The 12,500-nt window shown below is 44.3% G+C and overlaps 1 protein-coding gene across 1 annotated transcript in view; it reads right to left on the reverse strand.

Moving 5' to 3' along the window:
• sin3b (SIN3 transcription regulator family member B) overlaps positions 1 to 9,006 on the reverse strand; it is a 21,733-nt gene extending 12,727 nt beyond the window's left edge. The window contains exons 1-12 of the mRNA XM_042111528.1: positions 8,498 to 9,006; positions 7,220 to 7,326; positions 6,393 to 6,546; positions 5,599 to 5,946; positions 4,785 to 4,937; positions 4,342 to 4,464; positions 3,848 to 3,937; positions 3,509 to 3,627; positions 2,938 to 3,148; positions 2,578 to 2,694; positions 2,068 to 2,306; positions 1,285 to 1,468 (exon numbers count right to left, since the gene is read on the reverse strand). Of these exons, the coding sequence (XP_041967462.1) occupies positions 1,285 to 1,468; positions 2,068 to 2,306; positions 2,578 to 2,694; positions 2,938 to 3,148; positions 3,509 to 3,627; positions 3,848 to 3,937; positions 4,342 to 4,464; positions 4,785 to 4,937; positions 5,599 to 5,946; positions 6,393 to 6,546; positions 7,220 to 7,326; positions 8,498 to 8,605 (1,953 nt within the window). The 5' untranslated portion in view covers positions 8,606 to 9,006. The remainder of the gene's footprint in view (positions 1 to 1,284; positions 1,469 to 2,067; positions 2,307 to 2,577; positions 2,695 to 2,937; positions 3,149 to 3,508; positions 3,628 to 3,847; positions 3,938 to 4,341; positions 4,465 to 4,784; positions 4,938 to 5,598; positions 5,947 to 6,392; positions 6,547 to 7,219; positions 7,327 to 8,497) is intronic.
• Between the last annotated feature and the right edge of the window lie 3,494 nt (positions 9,007 to 12,500).

Below are 12,500 nucleotides of genomic sequence, written 5' to 3' on the forward strand. Positions count from 1 at the left end.
AATGAACAGTTAATGACCTCTCTGCCTTACTTCTGAAGGGCTTTGGGACAACTACTGTTGTTTTTAAATGTGCTTTAGAAATAAAGTGACTTGACATAAACACAAACAGATCAACACATAAACACAAACACCTGCAGCTGTGGAGAGGTGGCAATTACACCAAAGGCAAGCCAGGGCTTTGGAACCCCGGGGAGTGCACACACACACACACACACACACACACACACACACACACACGAGATCACTGCATCTTCCTACACCAGTGATTTTCAACCGCTTTTCCGCATCACATCAGTTTGCGGGAGAGATCATCAGGTGTGCCGTGAGAGATCATCAGGTGCGCCGTGAGAGATCATCAGGTGTGCCGTGGGAAATTGTCCAATTTCACTTAATCGGTCCAAAAACATTTACTATTTAGTTGTTGCAGATAGTAGGCTATGCCATTGTTGAGCATCTATGCCTGCAATGTAGTGACTTGCTAAGTAAATAAATACACTTCACACTCTATGTCTCTGATTGGACATCACACAGGTGTGTCTGATTGGACATCACACAGGTGTGTCTGATTGGACATCACACAGGTGTGTCTGATTGGACATCACACAGGTGTGTCTGATTGGACATCACACAGGTGTGTCTGATAGGACATCACACAGGTGTGTCTGATAGGACATCACACAGGTGTGTCTGATAGGACATCACACAGGTGTGTCTGATTGTCGGCTTGCCCATAGACAGTAAGGTGTTTGCCGGCTATATGACAGCCGCGTTCACGTAGCCTATACCACTTAATAGAACAACGGACAATGCGGTATCTAGCTTTCTAATATCTATCGGTGAAAAGATGTAAAAGATGTAGACCTACTTGAAAATATTAGATAGATGGTCTATCTATCTATCTAATCTATCTAAAAGTAAAAATGCAGACTCTGAGCTGAACTGTAAACAAACAGAGAGACAAAAATGGTCATTATTTTTGCTGTATTAGGCTACAGTGTGTACTTTTGTCACATTTTTGGTTGGTGGTGTGCCATGTACTGTGGCTCAAAAAAGGTTGAAAAACACTGTCCTACACACATGGACTCGGCCCATAATTCATGTGAACAAAAATCACATGACTGAGTTAAACATGTAACTAATGCACGACAGATGTAACAGAGATATGTTTTAGGTTCCACTCACAAAAGCTCTTATCACCAAAGAATAACTTGAGAAACACCCTAAAATTCTGAAAATAGCCTGAAAAGTGTGTGTGTGTGTGTGTGTGTGTGTGTGTGTCCTCACCTCATCATAGATGGTCTCGATCTCATTGAGCAGGCTTTTGGAGCGCAGGGCCTTCATGTCATTCTGCTTGAAGTTGACCCCCTGGTGGTCCAGCGATTTGAGGTAGGCCTTCTCGTACTGCTCGCGCCAGATCTTGTTAAAGCCCTGCTGGGCCTCGCGCCACTCATCCTCCTTCGCTTTCAGTCTGTACACACACACACACACAAATACATTTACCACACACACATATTTAGCACACACACACACATTTAGCACCCACACACTTATTTAGCGCACACACACACATTTAGCACAAACACACACACACTTATTTAGTGCACACACACACACACACACACACACACACACATTTAGCACAAACACACATTTAGCACAAACACACACACACACACACACTTATTTAGTGCACACACACACACACACACACAGCACATACATACATACATACACACATTTTGCATATGCGCACACACATTTACGACAGACATTAATTACAGAAATAGTAAGAAATAGTGGTTGTTCTAGATCAACTCTATGACTGTCACTGCCCATGGGTTTGATCAGGTTGGAGACTGTAAGCTCAGGTCCAGAGTAATGTCATGACCAGTGTTCCACCCAATACCACTTGAGGTTTACATGACCTCAACACACACCTGTATTAATGATCCAGCGCTCCATGGAAATCATTTAGATATTTGTTTGTGCGTGTGTGTGTGTGTGTGTGTTAGAGAGAAGAGGAGAAATCATCTAGATATTTGTTTGTTTGTGTGTGTGTCCTCTGACCTCTTCAGCACCACAGGCACAGCGGTGGCTGGACTCCTCTTCAACCCCTCGATGATCTCGGGCGCCTTGTCGCCGTAGATACGGTAGACGGCGCGGCGCTGGATGACCTCGGAGGTGCCGCCCAGGCAGTCGTCCAGCCGGAAGCGCTCCTGGTCCTCGGGCGACATGCGCGCCAGCTTCTTCTGCACACTCTCCAGGACGCGGATGGTGGCCAGGTTAGTCTCCAGCACCACGTCCAGCTGGGAGGACGAGAGGAGAGGGAGAAGGAGAAGGAGAAGGAGAAGGAGAAGGAGAAGGAGGAGAGGAGAGAGGAAGAGGAGAGAGGGGAGATATTAACATCGCTCAATTCATATTTAAACACAGATTCGTCTGATGTACTTTTTATGTCAATATGACCGCCACTATGTATGGCTCCCCATTCACTTGAACAGGAAAACAGCCAAACTGCCAAAAGTGCGTTACCAAGATGGCCCCCCGAGTGGGGAGACTTTAATAAGGACTTTGGCTGACCTCAAACCGCTCGTCCTCACAGCGATGAAGCTGCTCCTCGTAGGGGGTCTTCTTGGAGCTGACAAACGTGGAGTCCTCCGACCAGGAGGGGAAGGACACCCAGGTGTCATTCAGCACCTGCGGTAAACCAATCAGGCACAGAAACACCTTTACACCACGGCCATTTGTCTGGTACTGGAAGTGACGTTACACTTGGTGAAAACAGACTGTCAAAAGTTTAACCATGTGTCCTCTGTCACCCGACCGTGTTGTTTTGCACTATTAAATATACAGGTACATCTCAGAAAAGTAGAATACCGTGGAAAGGTTGCTGCTGGTAGGTCTTGGGCAGGGCCGTGTGTGTGTGTGTGTGTGTCGCACCTCTTTGCAGATGGCGGTGCGTCCGCTGCACTTGGGCTGCTGGTAGGTCTTGGGCAGGGCCCTGTAGCTGGACCCCAGGCGCTTGCAGGACGCGTAGTCCACCTCTCGGCCCCCGCCCTCCATGTAGCGGTCAGCGAGACCCGACGTGGCGTGGGACAGCTCCTTCTCACCCAGGAAGGACTTGAACTGGGTGTAGAGCTCTGGGAACTTCCTGCCGAGGGGGAGCAGGGAAGCAGTTAAACTGGGCCAATGAGGAGAATTCTTAATCTTAATTCTGCAACTTAATACATAAACAGACAAATATGTGTGTGTTTATATGCGTGTGTGCGCGTGCGCGTGTGTGTAGCCATGTAGACCGTGAAGTGTGGGAGTAATGCAGAATAAGCCCCATTTAATGTGCACATGTGGGTGTGCAGATCTGGCGCCAGCATACATCAAACAAACAAACACTGGGGGATTATATGAAGTCAGACACATAAAAATATTCTTTGTAGATGTCAGTGTTTGTTTGGATACGGTTCCAACATGGTAACCTCCAGGTCAGACACAGGCCCTTCATGAAGCAACCTACCCCAAGAAGGGGCTGACCAGCTGGAGAAGCTCGGCGGCAGAGACCACCTCCTGGTTGAAGAGTGCGATGCAGCGCAGGAAGTTCTCATAGACCTCCTGACTCTTAAAGAGACGCCGCACCTGAGGGGCATACACACACCAGAGTGAGTCACACACGCGCACACACACACACACACAAACCCTGACATTTAAGAGTCGACACACCTGAGGGGGGGATACACACACCACAACAAGTCAGTCAGTCACTTTCTCACACACACACACACACACACACACACACACACACACACACACAGCCAGCCTCTCAGCATTCCACACCAGCTTACACCACTCAACCCACCTTATCAAAGAACGAGAACTCTCGCAGAACCCCATGCTTCCCGACTGAAGCAAACGATTGGTCTTTTGCACAGGAATATTTCATCTTTTTCTGTAGAGAACAAAAACAAAGAAAAGCATCCCTTCATGCCTCTGGCTTGTCATATACGGCCTCCAGTTTGGACTGTCTGTGTGGGTATGTAGCTAGCTAGCTGGGCACTAGCGGTCTGCAGCATGATCTGTCTGTATGTGTAGCTAGCTAGCTGGGCACTAGCGGTCTGTAGCCTGTAGCCTGGACTTCATGGTCTGTAGCCCATCTTTGTGGGTGTGTAGCTAGCTAACTAGCTGAGTGCTAGCAGCCTGTAGCATGATCTGTCTGCTAGTTAGCCGGACGCTACACGCCAGTAGCCTGGTCTGTCTGATTGGGTGCGTAGCTAGTTAGCCGGACGCTAGCTGTACATGGGTGCTAGCGGCCTGTACCCTGGCTTGTCGGTGTAGCTCGGCGTTAGCAGCTACCTTCAGCAGGGGTGTCATGTGCGGGAGCAGCATGGGCCTGGGTCTCTTCTTGCTCTGCTTGCTCAGGTCCTCTTCCTCCGCCTTTTTAAGGTGGTCTTTTCCCGTAAGGGAGCTGCTGGTAAACTGCAACGTACCAATGCAACATTATCACCACACATGCCCTAGAGATGAATCCCCCAATGCAACATGATCACCACACATGCCCTAGAGATGAATCCCCCAATGCAACAATATCACCACACATGCCTAAATGGTATTTTGTAATGCAATGTTTATAAAAAAAAGAAACAAGTGGACACTTGTGAGATACAGATTCACAGTTACCCCCAATCTAGCCAATCCCACACCACCTCACCAAACCACATCTAGCCAGTCCCTTGCCACCTCACCAAAACACAGATGGTCAACTGATTTTTTTTGTACAAATGTGGAAATGTTCTAACCAGGGATCTCTTGGCGTCTGGCAAGAACTGTCCGAACTCTGCCAGGAGGTCCTCCTGTCCTTTGAAGAGGCTGGCCACCTTGGAGAAGACCTCGTCCTCGGTCATCCCAGCGCTGCCGCGGGCCCTGCTCTCCTTGATCTCCAGCTGCTCCTTCTAAAACACACAACATGGGCAATTAACCAACACACAACATGGGCAATTAACCAACACACTCATGGATAGTCAATGGACCAACATGGGGAATTAACCAACACATTCATGGATAGTCACTGGACCAACATGGGGAATTAACCAACACACTCATAGAGTCACTCACTGGACCAACATGGGAAATTAACCAACACATTCATGGATAGTCAATCACTGGACCAACATGGGAAATTAACCAACACACTCATGGTTGTCACTGGACCAACATGGGAAATTAACCAACATATTCATGGATAGGCACTCAGTGGACCAACATGGGAAATTAACACAATCATGGATAGTCACACGACCCCAGAGGGCTCAATTCCGTTAGCTATACTACCCAACTGCTCTACCTGCAACATGTAAAAGTACAACGTGTTTTCATACTGTAGACTACATGCGTCACAGCTCACCTCAATATGACAAAACATTTACATCTTACTTTAACATCTCACTAACACTTTAACCAACACACACAAAAAGAGGTCATGGAAGTACGCAGTAAAAAAGCACAGGAGACTAGAAAAGTCGCAGTTTGGCATGGCAGGGTTTTACTGGTTTCACAGTACTTTGGATGCATAGCCTACACGGCAAAGTAAACTGGACTGGCTATGGCCCGAACCTGGTAAGTGTGCAGTATCTCCAGAAAGGACCTGTAGGTCTCGGGGTGGTCCAGGAAGCGGTTCTTGATCTTGTTGACGTAGCTGATGGCACTGTCAAACTCCACGGGGCTGGGCTCGGAGGCGGGGGAGGAGCCAGCCGAGGGCTGGGCGTGGCTCTCTCGGCTGGGGAGGGGAAGGGAGAGTCTGGAGGAGGACTCTGGCCCCGCCCCTGAGGCAGAGGAGGAGGATATGCTCTCGGGCGACGCCATGGACTCGCTCGGCACGGGGCCGCCTTCCGTCGCCGTGGACGCAGATGAACGGACAGGCGCCGTTGTGCCCACCACAGCCTTACTCTGCCCCGCTGCATTCTGGGAAGGAATGGATGTCAAATGAGAAACACGAGAGATGCAGATGTGAAATGAGCATGCATTTGATGCATTCAAATGCACTCATGCAGAAATGAGATGCACAGCTTTCCAAGACTCTGTTCATTGGTGAGCTGTACATTTTTATTCTTTGACAAATAACTGTACATTTTTATTCTTTGACAAATAACTGACTCAAATATAATTTACTTTATTAATCTAAAGGTTCTATAGGAGCCGTTCTGGGACAGCAGGGAAGACTGAAATGGGGAACTTCTTGAAATGTACTTTATTAATTAAAAACAGCATCTGCATCAGTTGGCATAATCACACAATCAACTCTAGCTTGTGAGAAAAATGGTGGTTACTATGACTTCACACTTTATTGTCAGTGACAGGAGCTGCCTGTTGCTAAAAGTGCTGTGAAGTGAGTTTGTTTGGGAACCTACTTGTGCAGAAAAAGGGGACTGCAGGAACACCAGGCCATTCTTGGGAATCTCTATTCGGTAGCCAGGGGGCAAGAAGGCATTAAATCCCAACACCAGATCGGGGTGTCCGTGGAAAAGCTGAGACACTCGGTTTATTACTCCCGGGGTATCAATGCTGCAGAGGCAAGGGCAGAGGGGCAATATCAGTTTCAGAGCTGTCACAGGAAACATGCTCACACATGCAATGTCAATTAACCAATGCTGCTTTCCTAGTGTAGGACATCAGGTTAATATAACTACAGAATGTTCTGAATGAACACAGGCCAATCTCATGAAATTTCAATTAAACATTCGGTGTGTCTACATGTCAATCTAGCACATAATTAGGGTAAGTCAGTTCACTGAGTTGAGTTCTGATGTAACTAGCAGCCTGATACCTTAGGTTATCAATCAATGCCATTTTACATTAGCTGTGGTTTAAATCATGCATTTCACATTCAATGCACACAAGAAATATGCAAAACCTTAAGCTCCAGTTTATATAATGGCTTACTTAACTGAGAACACATATGATTATTTCTGCCAGTGCAACTTTACATAAACAATGCATACGTATGGTATGGCCCAGCTTATTTTATAACAGTTGTAACTGTAAGCAATGCTATTACAAAATAATGATATTTTTCGATTACTGCTTAAGGAGGCTCATCACAGAGGCTCTACTTCATCGCAGACTTCCATTGTGCTGCTGATCGGGCAGCATCTTTATTCCAGACAGGGTGTTCGGAATCAATCGAGAGGGGCCAGAGTAATCACTTTCATGCAGTGTGATGCATATCATGACTAACCTTTGAGACTTGAATTCTTTCATGATATCCAGGAATTTGTTATAAATCCCCGGGTCATTTCCGAACCGTATTTTGACTTGATCAAGATATGACAAGGCATCTTCGACCTACGGAGTGTAACAATGTGTCAAAAGAAATTACAGACAGGAGAACAGAACACTGGATATGAATTCTACCCATGATTGGACACCCGTACGAGACTTCCATCTTGACGTTATTATCAGAGAGCTTTAAATATACCTCTGAAAGAACTACCCTGGTATGCCGTCTCTTACTATATGGCGAGCTGGATAGCTTGCAGAGGGAATGTTCCTACGTTCCCTATATGAAAGCATAACGTGTCTGGATATCTGCAACAGAATTTTTCCTGCAAGCTAACGAAACGCTACCTTGCTTGCACTTGCCCTGCTTGTAACGCAGTACTATGTGTGATTTTAATCGACCCCACTGTCAACAACATTCTCTAACCAAAGCAAAGAGTTGCCAGCTGGCTCCACAAATACAGTACACAAATGGAGGAACTGCAAACCAGCCATATAGCTAACCAGCTATTGATAGACAGTGGTTACAAATAAGTTAATATGGCTCATTACGACATTAGTTTACAAATAGCTGAGGTGGCGGGTCAAAATAAACAATTTGCACGACAGTACAATGGCAATTAACGACGTTGCTTGACGCAACAACGAGCTATGTCTTAGTTAAACTGACAAGTAGCTAACAAAGCTAGCTAACAAAGACAAAACTAGTAACAGAATCGCATACTCAAAGCAAAGGGGAAAACTCTTGATTTCCTCAACTGCTAGCCATCGACAGTTAACGTTAGCTGTAGCCCGGGGAATTTGTTTGAAAAGTCGGGTTTCTCAACAAACTTCAAACTAGTGTATTCTAGCAAATTGGCGACGTTAACTTTACATGATAAAACAAAGCAGCAGGGAAGAACTTAAGAGGGAACAAGGAACATACGAAAGCAAATGACGATAGCCAACTCAGCTAGCTAGCTATCAACAAATAATCCTTATCGTGGCTTTCGGTACGTTATGTTCTGTTTTTACTAGTTCCGACCACTACTAGTTTGGTACATTTTGGGAATTCTGTTAGCTAATCCGAACGGTAGTGTTTCCTATGGAGGCAGGGCTGACGTTACTGGAAAAAGGACTGTGTTGATTTAGCTAGGTCTCCGGACAACTCATTCACTCTTTTTCCGTGTGCGCTTAGGAAGATAGCCACAGCCATGCTAGCAAAAGCTATACTACTTTTATCTCTTCATTGTCTTACCTTCAGTTTTTGAAAGTGCTGTTGTTGTACTTGCTTTTGTACAACATAGGCTTTGTCCTGAATTTGGTTTATTTGCTTCGCGTTGCTGTGTGCCTGAATTTTAGCCATTGTGTTCAGTAGGTTGCTACTGATATAGTATTCGATTGCTTTCCAGGCTCTTTTGACGCTTTATTTATCTATAAAGCAGTCGACAAATCAGTTCTTCGTCGGGTGGCAAGCTAGCTACGTATCGCTAAAGCTAGCTTCCATCATTTACTCACTGAATGGCTAGCTAGCTCGCTAGCCAGCAAAAGAAAAAAGATCTCCACCAAGTAATATAGCAAGCAAATTTCGTTATGCCACTAAGGCACTAACAGATGTAAAAGTATATGATTTTGCAGTCTTAACACAAATGGTTATAGACAACAGCAGTACGAGGTGTTATTTTAAATAACTATTCCTTATCTCTTTAAATTCGGCGGCAGCTGTGCAGTCTTGACGCCCGGAAGTGAAGGTACCCAAGTGCGCAATCTCAGTCAAAATAAGGCGGGGCTAAACTTCACCGCTCCACAAGACACACCCACAGTTGCTGAGGCCAGCCAGAGCCCGTCTTAGACATTCTCTGGGCCAGCATACAGAATACAGTAGAGTAGGCTACTCCCACCTCCGTGTAGATTCACAAGTTTCACGCATCATAAATTCCCCCTCATTTAGCAGACCAAAGCACAAACGTGCATACTATTATTTGTGTTTATGGTTCTTAGAAAACGTTTTTCTCCAAAGAGACTTACAATGACATCAATGAACATTACATTAACATTAAAATCAGGCTAACAGTTTTGGATAAAAGTCATGACCTAAATACAAAATATAGCACTAATTAACCAGGGCAGTTTTGATTATATTTAATTGAGGCATAGTTAGATTAATCTTAATAGACTAAAGAGAATTAACTGAATAACCAGAACAATAACCATAAACTAACACAAATCATATAGACGACAGTCTCATGATGTTATCATTCCACCAAAAAGAACTCACAGAGAAAGAGTCTTTAGTGTGACCAGAGATGGTTAATATATAATAGTAGGCTATCTCTGCTGTGACTGCAGTGTGTGCGAGGGGATATGGAGCTGGAACATGGAATGAAGACAGCAAGTGCAGATCCAGTAAGTGTCATAGACCAGGATGACACATTTTAATATACAGGTGCATCTCAAAAAAATAGAACATCGTGGAAAAATCGTCCATTACCCTTACCAGACTGAGGCAAACCAGGCTTCCAGGTCGGTTTCCAGGCTCAGGAAACCATTTCCGGTGTTTTGACTTTACTGTAATTAGCTGATTTGAGTTCTTTTCAAGTTGACATTTCTGTAGTATAAATTCTTCATTCTAATAATTTGAGATTCTTGAGTTTTGATTTCCAGGAGCTACAAACCATAATCAAGATTAATCAACATTAAAACAACCAAAGGCCTGAAATATTTCACTTTATGTGTATGAATCTAGATTATATGACAGTTTCGCTTCTTGAAATAAATTACTTTGAAAAAGATAACTTTTCCATGATATTCTAATGTTTTGAGATGCCCCTGTAATTCTGGCTGCAATTGGAAGCCAGTGAAGGATAAAGGAGTGTCATGCGTCTTCTTCGGCTGATTAAAGAACAGACATGTCACTGCATTCTGAATCATCTGCATGTTCTCACTACACATGCAGGCCAGCTTTATTTACTGGAAACTCCATATTAGAGTAGAGCTCTGTATGACCCCCCCCCCCAAAAAAACAAACAAACACATTGGACCATTTGTGATACTAAAATAAAGAATCTGACACCAAATAAAGATTTTACAAATAAGCGTGGTTTATAAAACCCAGTTGTGACAGGACCACCAAAGTGTACACAGAAATACAAATGAGACCATCGGGAAACCCATTGGAATACAACGTATTACACTGAACATTTACAAACTACTCCTTAAAAGGGCATCGGTAAGACATTTTCTCTCTTTAAATACCTTCAAAACACATAACCACAGACATCTGATTCTATTTTATTTTCATTTTGTCCACTTAAATTATCTAAAGTACAACTACAGTATCAACTACAAACATTGTCACAGTCTTTTATTTTAGGAAGAAAGGATACAACATCAAGAAGTTAGAAAATATGCAAAGGTCACACACTTGAACATCATCTGTTTAGCAAGCAGTAGAAGTCAACGATCACGTTATCATGTCTCCCCATGAAGAAAGATGTGATGACAGCAGGGCTTGCATTTGGTTTCTGTACTGTCAAAATTACAAAACGACCCTGATGTTTACATATTAAGGGACACTTCCACAGGTTTCATATCAAGCAGAGTTGATTAACCCAGCCCCATATTTCACAGCTTTCTGTACTGTATTAATGTCACGCCAGGCCTGAGCCGTATGTGGCCCAGAGCTGGGCCGGACCCTCCAGAGCCCACTACAAGCCCCTCTCTCAGACCCAGTCCAACTGAATAACACACAGACCCCACACACACTACTCCTGGATGCAAACCCTGGGATGAGGGGGTTGGAAAATCATTAGAAAGATACACCGAGATAAGATCAACCACAGTCCATATTTACTAAGGTTATTCCCTCTTATTTTTTTTTAAATACACATTTTCAAAAGTTTTACATATAAGAAAGAGTGCAGGATCAAAACAACCCACCCCCTCCCATCATCTTAATACTGTTTGTTAAAACAAATATATGTGCATGTACATAAATAATCAAAATTACAAATAAGATGCATACTTTATATACACGATGGAAAAATAAATTAAAATATTTACAATGACAAAAATAAAAGCAGCATACAAGCAAGACACTTAGCAAAGCAATAATGAATGCCATTCTGACTGAATGGGATGGGGTTGTGCTCACCGTTATGGGACAATTCATAAAGAAGGAGTTTGTGCACAGAGAGAACATACTCTGTGTGTGTGTGTGTGTGTGTGGGTGTGTGTGTGTGTGTGTATTGTGTGCGTGTGTGACTGTATGTGCGTTTGGGTATGTCTTAGTCACTCACAGAGGCAACCAAAGGTAAAGAGCACTCCATTGACAGAGAAGGCTTGACGATGCAAAAGCTATACGCGAGAAGGGTAAATAAAGGCCGACTGGCAGCGGATGTTCTTTGGTGGCAGAGGTGGAGATGAGCTGTCCAGCGGAGCTAGTGGGGTTACTTATCGGACTTCAACAGGAATGAAGATGTCCACCCATCTAGCTCTCATTGTGGAGATTACTGTACAGACAATTACTGAAATCTTTCCATTTGTATAGTATTGGTCAGAAGTTACTGACAACTCCTTTAACACCACTCAACAAATGGATTGGCCAGGTTCAGATTACAATCATACACAATCTTCATCTTCAGAACTACTCTTTTTGAGGGCATGAACCATTAAGTGCATTACTTGTTTTTTTTTATACATCCCCAATTAAAAACAAAAACAGATATTACTGTACAAACAACAGTGGTAAATAAACAAACAATCTCCTTTCTCTGATGCCCCTGGATTCATTACAAATGATGAGTGAGGAAGCCACAACATAAAAGCATGTTTCACAAACGGTCCACAGACTCCATGACATGACATCACCATGACTCCATGACATGACGGCCTTCACTCTATTTGGCACAGGATGGCGGATACGTGCATCACAAACAGGGAGAGAGGAGGACGGACAATGCAGCACTGAGAACATGTATCCATCCTCTGAGAGCCAGGAGGTCTAAGAAACTAGAGCCAGCTTGCTCTCAAAGTTACAACCGGTACAGATTGTGCTCGCAAACGACTACAAAAACGACGCCATGCATGAGAAACAATGTCAATTGCACCTATTTCTGTCAGAGATGTGTTTATTAGCAGGCCAGTTATATGAGGGAAAGCCATGAGAAGGAGAAGAGGGTGGGAGAAGCACAGATCAGTGCTCTGGGGCAACACAACATCAATGGGAGTCACATGGTCACACAGAGCTGTTTGAGGCTGAG

This window comes from Alosa sapidissima, chromosome 12 (genome assembly GCF_018492685.1).
Source record: "Alosa sapidissima isolate fAloSap1 chromosome 12, fAloSap1.pri, whole genome shotgun sequence".
Classification (NCBI taxonomy): domain Eukaryota; kingdom Metazoa; phylum Chordata; class Actinopteri; order Clupeiformes; family Clupeidae; genus Alosa; species Alosa sapidissima.